The sequence below is a fragment of the Sinohyriopsis cumingii genome, chromosome 9, assembly GCF_028554795.1.
Source record: "Sinohyriopsis cumingii isolate HCF-2022 chromosome 9, ASM2855479v2, whole genome shotgun sequence".
Lineage (NCBI taxonomy): Eukaryota > Metazoa > Mollusca > Bivalvia > Unionida > Unionidae > Sinohyriopsis > Sinohyriopsis cumingii.
In genome coordinates this window covers 47056722-47070397 of record NC_142969.1, presented here as the reverse complement: position 1 = coordinate 47070397, position 13676 = coordinate 47056722, and the positions used below count along the sequence as shown (strand labels likewise).

The 13676-nt window shown below is 36.0% G+C and overlaps 1 protein-coding gene across 1 annotated transcript; it reads right to left on the bottom strand.

Moving 5' to 3' along the window:
* Nucleotides 1-379: 379 nt before the first annotated feature.
* LOC149791749 (uncharacterized) lies at nucleotides 380-9063 on the bottom strand. The gene is made up of 2 exons (XM_089969258.1): nucleotides 8372-9063; nucleotides 380-733 (listed from the first exon to the last, which is right to left on the bottom strand). Exons 1-2 carry the CDS (start codon nucleotides 8919-8921, stop codon nucleotides 417-419), a joined length of 867 nt encoding a protein of 288 aa, XP_089825384.1. The 5' UTR covers nucleotides 8922-9063; the 3' UTR covers nucleotides 380-416.
* Nucleotides 9064-13676: the final 4613 nt, after the last annotated feature.

Here is a 13676-nt window from a genome sequence, read left to right as displayed (position 1 = left end):
CAAATCAGAAGGGAGGCGACGAGGCTGTTGTTTTTCGCCAAACACAGTCAGATAAATGCTAGCCTAAGTTCATTATTGCGATCTTGATGAGGAAATGAGTGACCCCACATACCTACATGGAGCAGAGAGTCAATGCCAACTACTTGATTGATTGATTTTAGATTCTAATTTTGACAATTGCATAAGAACTGGGTAGCTTTCGGAATATAGCAAAACATACAACGAAAATTAAAAACAACGTAACGAGACAAGGAACACATGTATGTTTTATTGGATGAACCTAATAAAAAGAGAACAATCATATTGAATTAAGAGGACTGACTATCCTCCCAGAGTAAAAACCCTGTAATAAATGTGTGTCTTCCAATCTTATCTCCTGTCACAACTTTTGCCCAAACCAAATCACCTGTATGGCATTAAATAATGGCACTACCCGTGCCTATAGTATCATGCACAGTTTCAGATCCCACGCCACCGATGACCTCAAACTTCAAGTTTCCATTCAAGACAAGTGAAGCATGAATCCTATGTCCACTGTAAAAGCAAACACTAAAGGAGAAGAAATAGACCCCAGATACAGGACAACGATACATTCCTGTCGACGTGTCAAAAGCTCCATTTACGTTGAAAAGGATATCATGAAATATGATTGCCTGACCATCATGTACGCTTTCTCCATGATAATTCTGGACAGCGATAAATCCTACACGCAACTGTTGTACGTCACGTTTGGCTATAATAATAATAATAATAATAATAATAATAATAATAATAATAACAACAATACTAATAAATTCAGAAGTAGAAAAACTTCAATGGTTCTTGGATAACATTTACAAATAGATGAATATTATCGTGTAGACAATCTCATATTGATATCTCAAAAGTCAAATGAATGTATAACTACATTTTGTTGTAAAGAGGACTGCACTATATTTTTCTCATGTGATAGTTTAAATCCCCATTTATCTGCCTATCTCCCTATATTGTTTAAACTATCTTGGATTTCACTGATGACCTTGTGACTTGTAGGATTACCTGCTGTCCATATTCCACTCTCATCCGCAAACTGTGACATTTCGAATAGGCTTGAAGTTATGTTTTGATCCAAGTTATTAATCACAATGTTAAAGAGTGTTGGGCTGAGTATGTTCCCTTGTGGGGTACCATCCTTGAGTGAGTATATATCAGAGTAAGTGTCTCCGACTCCAGTTATAATTGTGCGGTCAGTTAAGAAGTTCTCAATGAAGTTCAATAATCGTCCAGTGAATCCGAAGTGGTTAAGTTTAGCTAATAAGCCGTTTGTTCAAACGAGGTCGAATGATTTGTCTAAGTCTCTGAATACTGCAATTAGGTTTCTGTCTATCTTTCGTTTGGTGTTGAATGCTAGTTTAAATGCTCATTCCAATCGTATGAGTTGATCCGTAGTGGACCTTTTGTTTCTAAATCAGTATTGGTTTTCGGATATTAATTTGTTACGTTCAGTGTGGTACTTAAGTCGATTAGTTATTATTGTTTCCATAATTTTGCAAATATTATTACTCTGGAAGATGGGTCTATACGAATTTATGTCATTTTTTTTAAAGACTTGTTTGCGGATTGGGATTACTATTGCATATTTCCATTTATCAGGTAGTTTGCTTACATATCAGATCTTGTTAAGCAGCTTTATTATGGTATACGTAATGTTTTCAGGAAAGTCGTTATATATATATAAGTTGGATTCTTTAGGGCCTTGATTTTTAAAAAGGTGTATATGTGTTTTTTCACTTTATCCCTGTGATTATAACAATGTTGGGTGTGGCTTAGATTGTTACTCATAGCTGAGAAATGTTTGGCTACTTGGTCTGCCTTTTCCTTATTTGTGAGTACACCTGCTATTTTGGGAGTGGTATTAACTGTTTCCTCTAACTGATTTGATCTTATCCCAAACTTGTTTAGAACTGATCCTAATATTGATTGTTGAGCAGTAATTGTGCCAAGATTTTCTTCAGACTGTTTAATTTCTTTTTAAAGTTTCTTTCCTTTTCCTTATAAGTTGTAAAGTCTATGGAATTGCCTGAACGTTTAAAGTTTTTAAGTGCCTATCTTTTTTTTATGAGCCTGTTTGCACTGTGATTCCACCAGGGTACTGTTTGTTTAGTCTTTTTTGCCACTAGGTTTGGGTATGTTGGTAGTTGCTGTTGTTTTTATAGTATTAATTATATTTTCATAGAAAGTATTAATATCCTCATTTTCTAAGCTATTGGTGTTTAATTTTTTGTTCGTTGTTCCCTAAATGTTCCCCAATCAGCACTGTCATATCTCCATTGTGGATGATTTTGATGGGGTTATGTTGGACTGTCATCTGCAGAGTGATAACGATTGGAAAGTAGTCACTGCCAAGCGAGTCAGTTTGATCCACCCCCAGTCAATCATCTGTGGTAAATTTGGTGAGCATATGGTTAGGTCGATGGCAGACAGAGTTCCATCCATCGGATTGAGACGTGCTTTTGTCCGATCATTAAGGATGGTCAGGTTGGATTCGGCAGCATATGCCTCAACCAACCCGCCTCTTTTGTATGTCCTATTACCCCCACAGCTCGTTGTGAGCATTAAAATCTCCGCAGATGATAATATGATCTTCTAATTTGTGTTAGGTGGCCAGATTGGATACATTAGTGTCCCCCCAGGGTAGTATATATTAACGATTTGAATCTTACCCCTTACCCTTTTGAACTATTAAAGACTGAATTTCAAATTCTTCATTGCTACCTGGTGTTGGTGTTATATCAACTGGTATTATGTTTAGCAGGTTGTCTAAAATAATAATGGCGAGGCCTCCTGCATGTCCCTTATTGCGTTTTTTAGAGTAATCTGGGTAATAACCTGATATTTTTGGAAATTGTCTAGTTTTATCAGATATCTTGCTTTCTTCAGTGCAATTGAAACTTGATCTTGTAGTTTTATTTTTAGTTCGTTAATGTTAGTTGTTATTCCTCTTGAGTTCCATTGCCATATAATTAAGTTAGTTTGGTTGTGTCATTCATTATGGTACGTGGTCATTTAAGTTGTTTCTTGAAGGTGTTTTATAGTCATTTTGGCTAGCATTTGTTGGATCTTTTCCATTATTTGCTCTAGATTGTTTTGGCTCTAGTGAAAGCAGTTTATGCTATATGTTAGTATTTCTTTAACTATCTGTTCAATTGGGGTTCTGTTATGGTTGTCTTATTTAATTTTAGATTTACCTTATCTGTTAATGGGGTGCTTGTGTGCCTTTGTCCTGTTTGGGTGTTGGTAACACCTTAGTTGCGGGTTTTTCTTTGTTTTGCGCTGTTGCTAGGTTTAGTGTTTTTTATTTGTTTCATTTAGTTTTCTGCCTGTTTGTAAGTTTTGGTCACCTACTAGTGTCACGTTTTTAGCGGCATAGTAGGGTAATATTTGTGTGTTCATTATGTCTAAAGGTTTGCCCTCCCAGATGGCATTCGGGGGATTGTGGTATATGCCCATCCCTGCAGCTTGTACATTTTGGTGAGGCCCTTCAGCACTGTCCCTTAAGGTTCCCCCGCATTGTTTGCACAGTTTGCTGAATTTGCACTTGGACGCGTATTGCCCCCAATGCTGACGGTTGCTGCAGAACCTGGGTTTGTTAAAGTATGGTTCCAGGCGAAGGCGTATTACATATGGGCCTAATCGTACCATGTTATAAAGTGGCTTTTTTATTCTGAGACCGCTGTATTGATCTCCTGCCCTTTTGTAATTTTTTTAATTATATGCCCTATCAATGGGTGCCCCACTGTCTTTGAGTTGTTTGGTTAGTGTTTGTCAAGGTTGAATGATGAACCATGAAGTTTATATACTTCAAGACGGGCGTGAAGCAAAACATCCCTTACACTCACTTTAAATATTATCTACTATCCACACAGAAGGGAAGGAAAAAATCCATAATATCTACCATCCACACAACCGTAGGCGAACACATACAAACAAACTCTATACTACCCGCATCAAAGGAGGAGGAAAAATAAAACCCAAAATATACTATAAACACACAGGAAGAAGAGACATCAAACCTCAAACTACTATCCCCACACGGGAAGATGAAAAAATAAACCATAAATCTACATTCACACACGGTAAAATGAAAAAAACAAACAAACAACAAAACCGAATCTACTATCTACACACGGGAAGAAGTAACACAAACCCCAAATCTACTATCCACACACGGGAAGAGAAAAAAAAAAACCAAAATCTACTATCCATACACGGTAAGAGGAAGAAACAAACCCAAAATCAACTATCCACTCTACACGGGAAGAGGAAAAAACAAACCCAAATTCTACGTTCTACACTAGGGAAAAGGAAAAAATACCCAATGCCAATATCTACTATCCACAAACAGGAAGTATAAAAAACAAACCCACAATATACTATCCAGACACGGGAAGAGAAAAAAAAAACAAGCAGCCCCAACATTCTCTATCTACACACGTAAAGAGAAAAAAACAAACCCCATATGTACTATCCACAAACGGGAAGAGAGAAGAAAGAAACCGAAATCTACTATCAAGCACGGGAAGAGGAAAAAAGAAACCCCAAAAATATTATATCCACACCACACTGTAAGAGGAACAAACAAGCCCCAAATATACCGACCACACACGGGGAGAGAAATAAGAACCCAAATATACTATATACACACGAGAAGAGCAAAAACAAACATAAAATATATTATCCACATCACACTGGAAGATGATAAAAAACCAAATTATTCTATCCAAACACGGGAAGAGGTAAAAGACAAACCCAAATCTACTATCCACACTCAGGAAGAGGATACAATAAGCCCCACAATCTACTATCTACACACGGGAAGAGGAGAAAAAACCCCCACAAATATATTATGCATACACATGGAAAGGAGAAAACAATCCCAAATCTATTAATCACACACGTGAAGAGGAAAAACAAACCCCATGTCTACTATCCACACGCGTGAAGAGGAAAAAACAAACCCCCAAACTATTATCCACACAATAGAAGAGGAAAAGCAAACCCAAATCAGCTATACAAACACGGAAAGATGAGAAAACAAACCCCAAATCTACTATCCACATCACACGGGAAGTGGAAAGAACAAACCAAAATTCTACTATCAAAACACGGAAAGAGGAACAAACAAACCCCAAATCTACTCTCCGCACACAGGAAGAAGATAAACACCCGAATCTACTATCCACACACGGGAGTAAGAAGAAGAAGAAAAAAAACAACAACCCAAAATCTACTATTCACACACTAGAGGAGGAAAAAATGTTTTCCTCTTCCCGTGTATGGATAGTAGTTTTCGGTTTATTTGTTCCTCCTCTCGTGTGTGGATAGTAGAATTTGGTTTTGGCTTTTCCTCTTTTCGTGTTTGCATAGTAGTTTTGGGTTTGTTTCTTTTTCTCTTCACGTGTGTGGATAGTAGATTTGGGTTAGTTTTTTGCTCTTCCTTTGGGGACGTCCATTAATTATGTCAATAATTTTTAGGCAATTATTTACCCCCTACCCCCTTGTCAACTACTGTCAAACTTTCAGTGACCCCCCTAATATCAAAGTGTACAATATTTGTAAATCATTAAGGTTACTGCATCTGGTTGAAGAAGTTGTATGCTTGTGTAGACTACATAATTTATTTTATGTATTATGTTAAAGATGACAGTATAATAGTCAAACTCTCAAGTTTCATAGGCTCAGTTATCCATCCTTGGAGGGATAGCTCATGGACTTCAAAATATATAGCATCTATACATATAACATAGATGCTATTTAACAGAAGTCCATGGATAGCTATACTATTTAGATGTCTATGGCTCAGTGCAGTCTTTGAATTTGGTAACAGCTTCCCTTAAAAATCTGTCTACAGTCTACAATCTACATTGAATAAAAACAAAATATGATGATGCAAGACTATGACTTCCTTGGCAAGAGCTCAACCGGTTTAGGATTAAACTGGTGGGCAGTTGACGGGCGAGCGAGTGTGTGCCATACCAACGCACCGACTAATTTCCTATTTTTTGATTTATTAAATTTATTGTAAAAAATAACATTGTTGACGTCAATTTATCTTGAATTCCCCCCTCCCCCATGTCAACAATTGTCAAACTTCTTCAAACCCCCTCCCCCTATTTTGTTGACATAATTAATGGACGACCCCTTTGTGGTGTGAATAGTATATTTTGGGTTTGGTTTTTCCTGTTCTCGTGTGTTAAAATTATATTTCGGTTTGTTTTTTCCTCTTCCCTTGTGAGTGTTTGTATGCGTTCGCTGCGTTTGTTTGGATGGTATGTTATTGTCTTTTCTTTCCCCTTCTCCTTTTTATGCTCCTACTCTTCTTCCTTCTCCACTACCTCTTTTTTCTCTTTTCATTCTCCTCTTCTTTTTCAATCTTAGTATTTCATGCTCTCATCCTCTCTTTGTCTTCAATATCTTACTTTTTTCTTTTTCTTCTTTAAGTATTTCTCTGAGTTGTTCCTTCGCCTTTTAAATTATTCATTTCCATTTTCAAAATGTGTGGACTATAGGTACCCTTGTCTATTCACTAGCAACAGGTCAACCATGCCCATGGTATCCACGACTTCCGGAAACTTTATCATATTGTCTATATGTTGGATGGTCATTTTATTTGGTTATTCAATGTTGAATGGCGCGAATTGATTGATTAATTGATTGGATTAAAGAGGCGTTCTCAAGGAGTGCATGTGTCTCTGGTTTATTCCTTCACAGCATGATGCCAACGGTTCTTGGGGGGAAGGAATTAAAGCCACATCTCTCAGGCGTTTATGCACTCAAAGATTGCTGCTAATTTAGCCATCATGTCGTGGGACTAGATGCCCCTAAGGACCTGAATAAATTGCGTACATGAGTGAGAATGCACTCAACAAACACTCATGTTAAATAGAAATGGGTTTCAGTCTGCTGTCGACTGCATCAGGTGTCGACCCAATCAGTATATAACGTCCGCTGCGATTGGTCGCAGCGATGATGTCACACCGGGACACCTGGTTTTAGACGGGTGGAAATTGTTCCACATATCCGTCTATGTACGATGTCCGAGTGAGGTAAGGAGGCAAGGAACTCGGCAAGCCGGCCATGGATGTCGTGTACTCCCCAAAATGTCAGGTCGTACTTAACCAAATTTAGTCCTGTTATTTAAATGGACAAAAAAGTGCCAATGATGTGTTAGCCACCTGTGTAATTGAGTCAAATCCGTTCCAAAATAATTCTAGTACAGCGTGTACGTTGTAAATGCCCTAGCAATTTATATTCACTAGTATGTCTAAGCGACATGAAAAAGGTTTGGTCACTATTAGGTAAAATGTGTTATATTTGAACCGATGATAGAGAAAGGATCAAGTCAGTAATGTATTTTTATCGAATAGGGATACCAAGCCAAAAAGGTACCATTAGACAAGAGGCACTTTGCTAGTAGCCCTAAGAAGGGCTTTTGTTTTTATTCAGAAGGAGGGAAGGTGTTCCGGCTGTCCTTCTCTTCACAGATTTCTGCTGCGTCTTCCCAGGTGCCATTGACGTGATGTGGGTTTTTTGGTCTTGAGGGATCTCCAGGCTATAGGTGCAGTTGATTTAATGAAATCATTTTATAGCCTGAGGTCCGCTGCTACCATGCTTAGTCCCAGTGAGTTGTTGTAACTTTATTTATATTATTTACATTCATCGTTTTAAATGGATGTTTCTCTATTCATCGAGAATATAATTTTAATTTTTATTAACATGGTGTAGTCAGTAAGGATATGAACACTTTAATCGATGTTTGCTGTATATTATGTTAAAGCTAATTTTAATCTTACAGCCATAGTGCGTTAGTTTGCAATTTCTGAGTTGAATGATAACAGTTTATTCCAATGATCTATTGTTGAAGTCCTGAATAAAGCGATTCTGTTTAACTTAAGTCTTTGTTAACTGTCCAGATATTTTCCCTATCTTTGCTATCTATCCAATGAAACTATGCAGGTTTCCCAGAACCTGTAAAAATTCCTGCCCCGCACCCAAGCATGTGTGGTAGTGTATGCCACATTCTTTCTTTTGTAACCTCTAAGTATTGATACCAATTAGACTGATGTACGCAATTGATTTTTATCGTATGTTGTGCTAGTGTTTATTTCCGTTATATACAAAGTTCATGGATTGTATTGTCTAAAGGCGGACACGGCACAGGTATAACTGATATTAGTGAACAATGAGGTCAAATCAAGCCATTGAAGTCCACACAAATTGTTAGAATAATCCAGGTGATATAAAGCATTTCGGTATTAGAAGAAAATCATGGACTAAAGTTATATATGTGTGTTGGCTTTTGTTTTGAGTTTGTGAATTCATACGATCTTACCTGTCGAAATGTAATCATAGATAATTTTCTCTTGCGATCGAGGATTTCCACCTTTTCTCATCTCTGTGTAATTAGAAGAATTGGTTCCAACATCGACGAAACCTTTGGTCTCTTGAGTCAGTTTCTCATTTTTCAGAAAATCGGTATTTGTCATATGTTGATCCGTCCTTATTGACCATCCGGTCTCCAATATTAGCCCAGTTAGTTGCTGTTCACCCCGTTTTAATCTTATTTCAAAATCATCCAGATGGGACAAACGTTCCTCAGCTACACAAAGCCTATGTTCGAACTTTTTGTCGTGTACATGTCTTATTTCTGAATCTTTTAGCATTCTTTGTAAACCCTGGACCTGTACGAGACGATTGTGCTCTGATTTTTTGAGCCTTTTCTCATGCATTTCAATTCGGTAAGAATGCTTATTTGTTACTTCCTTCGCAGCTAAGAGCTTATCTTCCAGAAGTTGTATACGCATGCGATTTTTTTCATATGCTTTTATTTCTTCCTTCAGCATCACGATGAGTTTCATTGATTCTTCCAATGTCTTGCCCATAGACTCTTGACTAGAATCTAGCCCTTTAACATTTTCCTGTTTTGTCTCAATGTTGTTTCCTATTTGTGTATATTCGTTTAAATCTGATGAGTTCAAGTCATTCTTGTTAAATTTGTCTTGCAAACCGTCATACGTCTGTGAACCAGTTGAAAAGTATAGATATTATACAGGAGAATCAACTGGATGGAATACATTTTGCATCTTAATGAGGACATGGTATGAGAATTAAATAGAACGTCTTATCAGTATTGACATAGGTAAGTCAATGACAGAGCTGTGATGTATCTGCTTGAACGAATGACTCTAGAACTTGACCAATCAATATACATAAGCAACTGGCATCTGAGAGATTATTTAAGCCATTGTACATGTAACTGCCGCCATTGTCTGGTGTTTTGTGAAGTAGAAAAGGAATAGCACTTGCAGCGAAACAAATGTGTCCTACCACAGTAAAACATTTTATTGCAATTTTGATATCGCCTGTCTCACCTTCACAAAAATATAAGAAGTATGGCTTCATCCAATTATATTTCATAGGAAAGAAGACTAATGTCTTAGTTATTTAATTGGTGCGTGACTCATAAACTGTATTCGTGCCAGGAGTTGACGGTGATTTTCCATTTCCTCCGAAGCTGTCTCGAAATTGGCCACGCTAATTATTTTATCCTCCATAGTACAGTTTACTAATGGTACTAAACTAATATGTGCCTATGCAAGCTGTTTGTATTGAAATTAACTAGGTGTCAAACGTTGCATTTAATAATTTGTTTAAATAACGACATATATTTGGAGTCGTGCTTTTCATACTTTCGGCCACTATTCCATCCAGACCACCAGAATTTCATGATTGTATGGATCGGATACGTTTGCAAACTTCCGTTTCGGGGATTATAGTTTCAAAAATATCACCAGAGGCTTCAGTTTTTAAATTAAAATTTAAATTAAAACAGTGGTCAATTTCGGAGTCACTACGGTACAGTAACGATCTGAAAGACACACGGTACTAATTATATGGAAGAACTGTGAACCAGTCTAGAAATTTGTGAGCAAATAATAGAGTGTTTACGGGTTTGGTGGTCCATAATTGGTTAATAACGAAAATTAAAATTTTAGTAAAAAATTCTTTTGAGAGCTTATCCTATATGTAATTTTTTAAAAATATAGACAAATTTATACTGGTGCAATTTTAGTATTTTTACGGCTTGACTCAGGACTACTCAATAATGAAAGTAGCACCTGATTCGTTTGGTGCAGAATTAATAACGTGTTTCATGCACATGTAGATAAACAAGCTTAAATAAGCTTGCACCAAGGTTAGATGTTCATGAAGAATTATAGGTCTCATCATCAGCACCCAGAAAGTTTAAGTTATTGAATTTTGAATATGATAGTGTTTCCATATGTTTACTATTGGAGTCGAATTAGTACCGTGAGTCCTGAAGTACTCATATCATTGATGACGTGACTGAATACGTTGTGCGCACGTGTTTGTTTGATCAGCTTCCAAAACTTTGAGACATCTGACCCTAATATTTTGACATTTGACTATATATATATATATATATATATATATATATATATATATATATATATATATATATATATATATATATATATATATATATAGTCAAATATATATATATATATATATATATATATATATATATATATATATATATATATATATATATATATATATATATATATATATATAAACTCAGATTTGTTTATTTAACTTGTAGATATAATCTCCGATTCATTTCTCGCGAATTCGCCTGCTGAGAATGATACAGCTGTCATCATGCTCAATAATACGGACTGTTTGTTAGATACGCCTCGCTAAGACAGAAGCGTGTTAATAGAAATATTATTGCTACATAAATACTTGTGTATTTGTGTGTGTCTTAGGTAAGCCTTCTTTTCAAAAGTCAAGCGAAGAACTAATGGCTAAGGAAAAGTTGTTATCAAATAACTTTAAAAAGAAAACTGTTTGACTAAAATTGTATGTATGTATGTATGTATGCATGCATGCATGCATGTATGTATGTATGTATGTATGTATGTATGTATGTATGTATGTATGTATGTATGTATGTATGTATGTATGTATGTATGTTTCTTACTTAATGGCTGGGTTACTAATCGTACAGAGGCCCCGAGTGGCCGAGTGGTCTAAAACACTCACCGTTGCAGATCACTGGCATCTCACTTCTGTCTGCGTGGGTTCGAATCTCAGACTCGGCCATTGTGGGTACGTGAGAAAGCTTGCCAGTAGCTTCTCGTGGGTCGGTGGTTCTTTCCTGGGTTCTTCCTCCACCATTAATACTGGCCGCCATGTATAGCCTATCGTATGCTGAGAAATGGCGTTAAACCCTACAACAACAACAACAGTAACAACAACAATAACAACTAATCGTGCACTTAAGACATATGCTTGAGGGCCTGGTCAAGACTGCAGTAGTCACTTGTCTGTTTGTACGTGTGTATTGAAAATCGCCTCAAATGATGCACAAAAACTTTAAATGAAACATTTATGCTTTGTTTTAAGATTTATAGAATAAAATCAAGAGAATGTATCAATTAATTAAAAACAATTATAGAACAACACCAAGAAGCGCTGCTTCACTAGCTATATCCAGGATAAACAAATAGCAAAAATCATCTAATGCACATTTATATTAAATCTTAAATATTATAATGACATTCATTAAGATATCAAAGTATATGTGTGTTTGAGAATTCAAGACCGTAAAATTAATGGGTTACCCTAGTTATATGAACTTTTAATATTATTTATATCTGTATCAGTTTATATATGTATCCATACATTATTCCATAATATACTGTACTTCATGTCCTTTCCTTATTTTAATTTTCAGAGATGGAAATGAGATTGTTGATATAAACGTTCAAATGAGTATAGCTCAACAAAATAGACCGTTGATAAAAAAGACCTTAAGCTTCAGTTACATGTAGAACTGATTCTTTGGTACGAAAGAGATATAATCTTGCGCAATACGCAAGAGCCCGTTGGAACTACTTGTTAAATAAAAGTGGTAAGTTACTCAGACCAGACTTATTCTAACCTTAAATGCAGTCACTAAACAAGATACACAAGAAAGGTGCAACGCAGCCAAAACTCACCAAGCTTTTTAAACAGTATTTCCTCAGTATATGTGATGATTCATAATGTCAGAACAGAAGTTAAGAATAACGTTATCATAACAAGCAAGACGAAATATGTCATCATTTAAAGTCTTATTGATTCTTTATAAAATTCGAGACTGTGGATTCTGCTTGCGAACCTTTTAGTGCGTGTTTAAAAATGAATTTGTTGAGGGTAATTCTTACGTGATTGATGTAAATATTAACTCTGTATTTTCAGGAGTGGCAACACGAGGTTTCACGTACGAGATTCAATATATGTTATCGATGTGGTCAAACGTGTCGCCAACCTTTGATTTGTAGCGCATTAGTGAAGCAGACTAGTACCGGTATGTCAGATATTTACTGTAAAGATTGTGCTGTGCTATGTGTATCTGAACCCAAAGTTAGTTCTACAAGTGATTGCTATAAATGAACCGATCAATACCGTAATCATCACATACAATTTGGATAGTAGAGTTTATTAATGACAAAAGCACATAAAGTAATCTATCCATTTTAAATTATTTTCTTATTAGTGCGTAAGAAAATATCAAAGTCTTCAACCGAAGCAAAATTGTCAAGATTAAATATGAACATGTAAGAAACTTCTTAACGTGTATACAAGGTCCAGTGTAGATCTTAGTGTATTTTAGTCACTCATGGTGTCACTGGAAATAATACGCGTCTATCTATTCTTTGGTGAAGACACACTCCTGCTGAGTTGGCTGAGAGAGCAACTAAGTTTATCCTCTTTGTGGACGATGGTAGCTGCGAATGATCACTATTGTGACAAAACTAGACAGAATTCATAGCCAGGAATTGATTGCCATTCTTTTGGAGGATAGATGAACGTTGAGGAGCGCTGAACAAACGTTTTGAAATATTTACATTTTGCTCAAGTTTGATGTGAAACAGTGATTTAATAAGTTTGATTGTTTATGTCCTGATATTTGATTTTGGAGATTTCGCCATTTAACTTCTGGATGAGGCGTTTCCGATCACTATAAACATACATGGTAAATATTAGATACTCATATATATCAGTGATATGTACATGCAGATGTATATAGCTTACAGTACAGTAGTTTCCATTTTCTTTACTTTGCAGGTATTATGTATGGTGAGTTATTACGGGATTTCTTTTTAACTTATTGAAAATATATAATGTGTTAGTTTTCTGAGTAGAAATTCAGCTTAGGAGCAATTACCTAAACTTGAATTCAGATTATAACACTGATATTGCTTCTATTATAAATGCTATGAAATTTACACTTGACGAATAAGTAATTAGAGTTATACCCTTATCATTGGATGACCATCGTTTCATTCATAATGCCATAAAACGTATTAGTCCCTAAGGGTGTATTTTGTTATAGAACTGTCCATGATTGGGATTTGCCACTTTTATTGAGAGGAACTAGTCTTTCATCTAAGCAGGGCATGTATCTTTGTAAGGTCAGCTTCATGTTTTAGTGAAGATCTACAGTTGTCAAACTGAATGTCATTTATTATTGAAACACCATATCTTGTGCGTAGATAGCGATCGATTGCTACAACGATACTTCATAGTTATGATGGTTCAAATTCATCGTTCCTAACATATAAGAT

Coding starts and splice junctions, on each gene's coding strand:
- LOC149791749 (XM_089969258.1), bottom strand. CDS start 8,921: ATGGGCAAGACATTGGAAGAATCAATGAAACTCATCGTGATGCTGAAG. Junction 734..8,371: donor CTATGATTACATTTCGACAG/GTAAGATCGTAT, acceptor TTATTATTATAG/CCAAACGTGACGTACAACAG.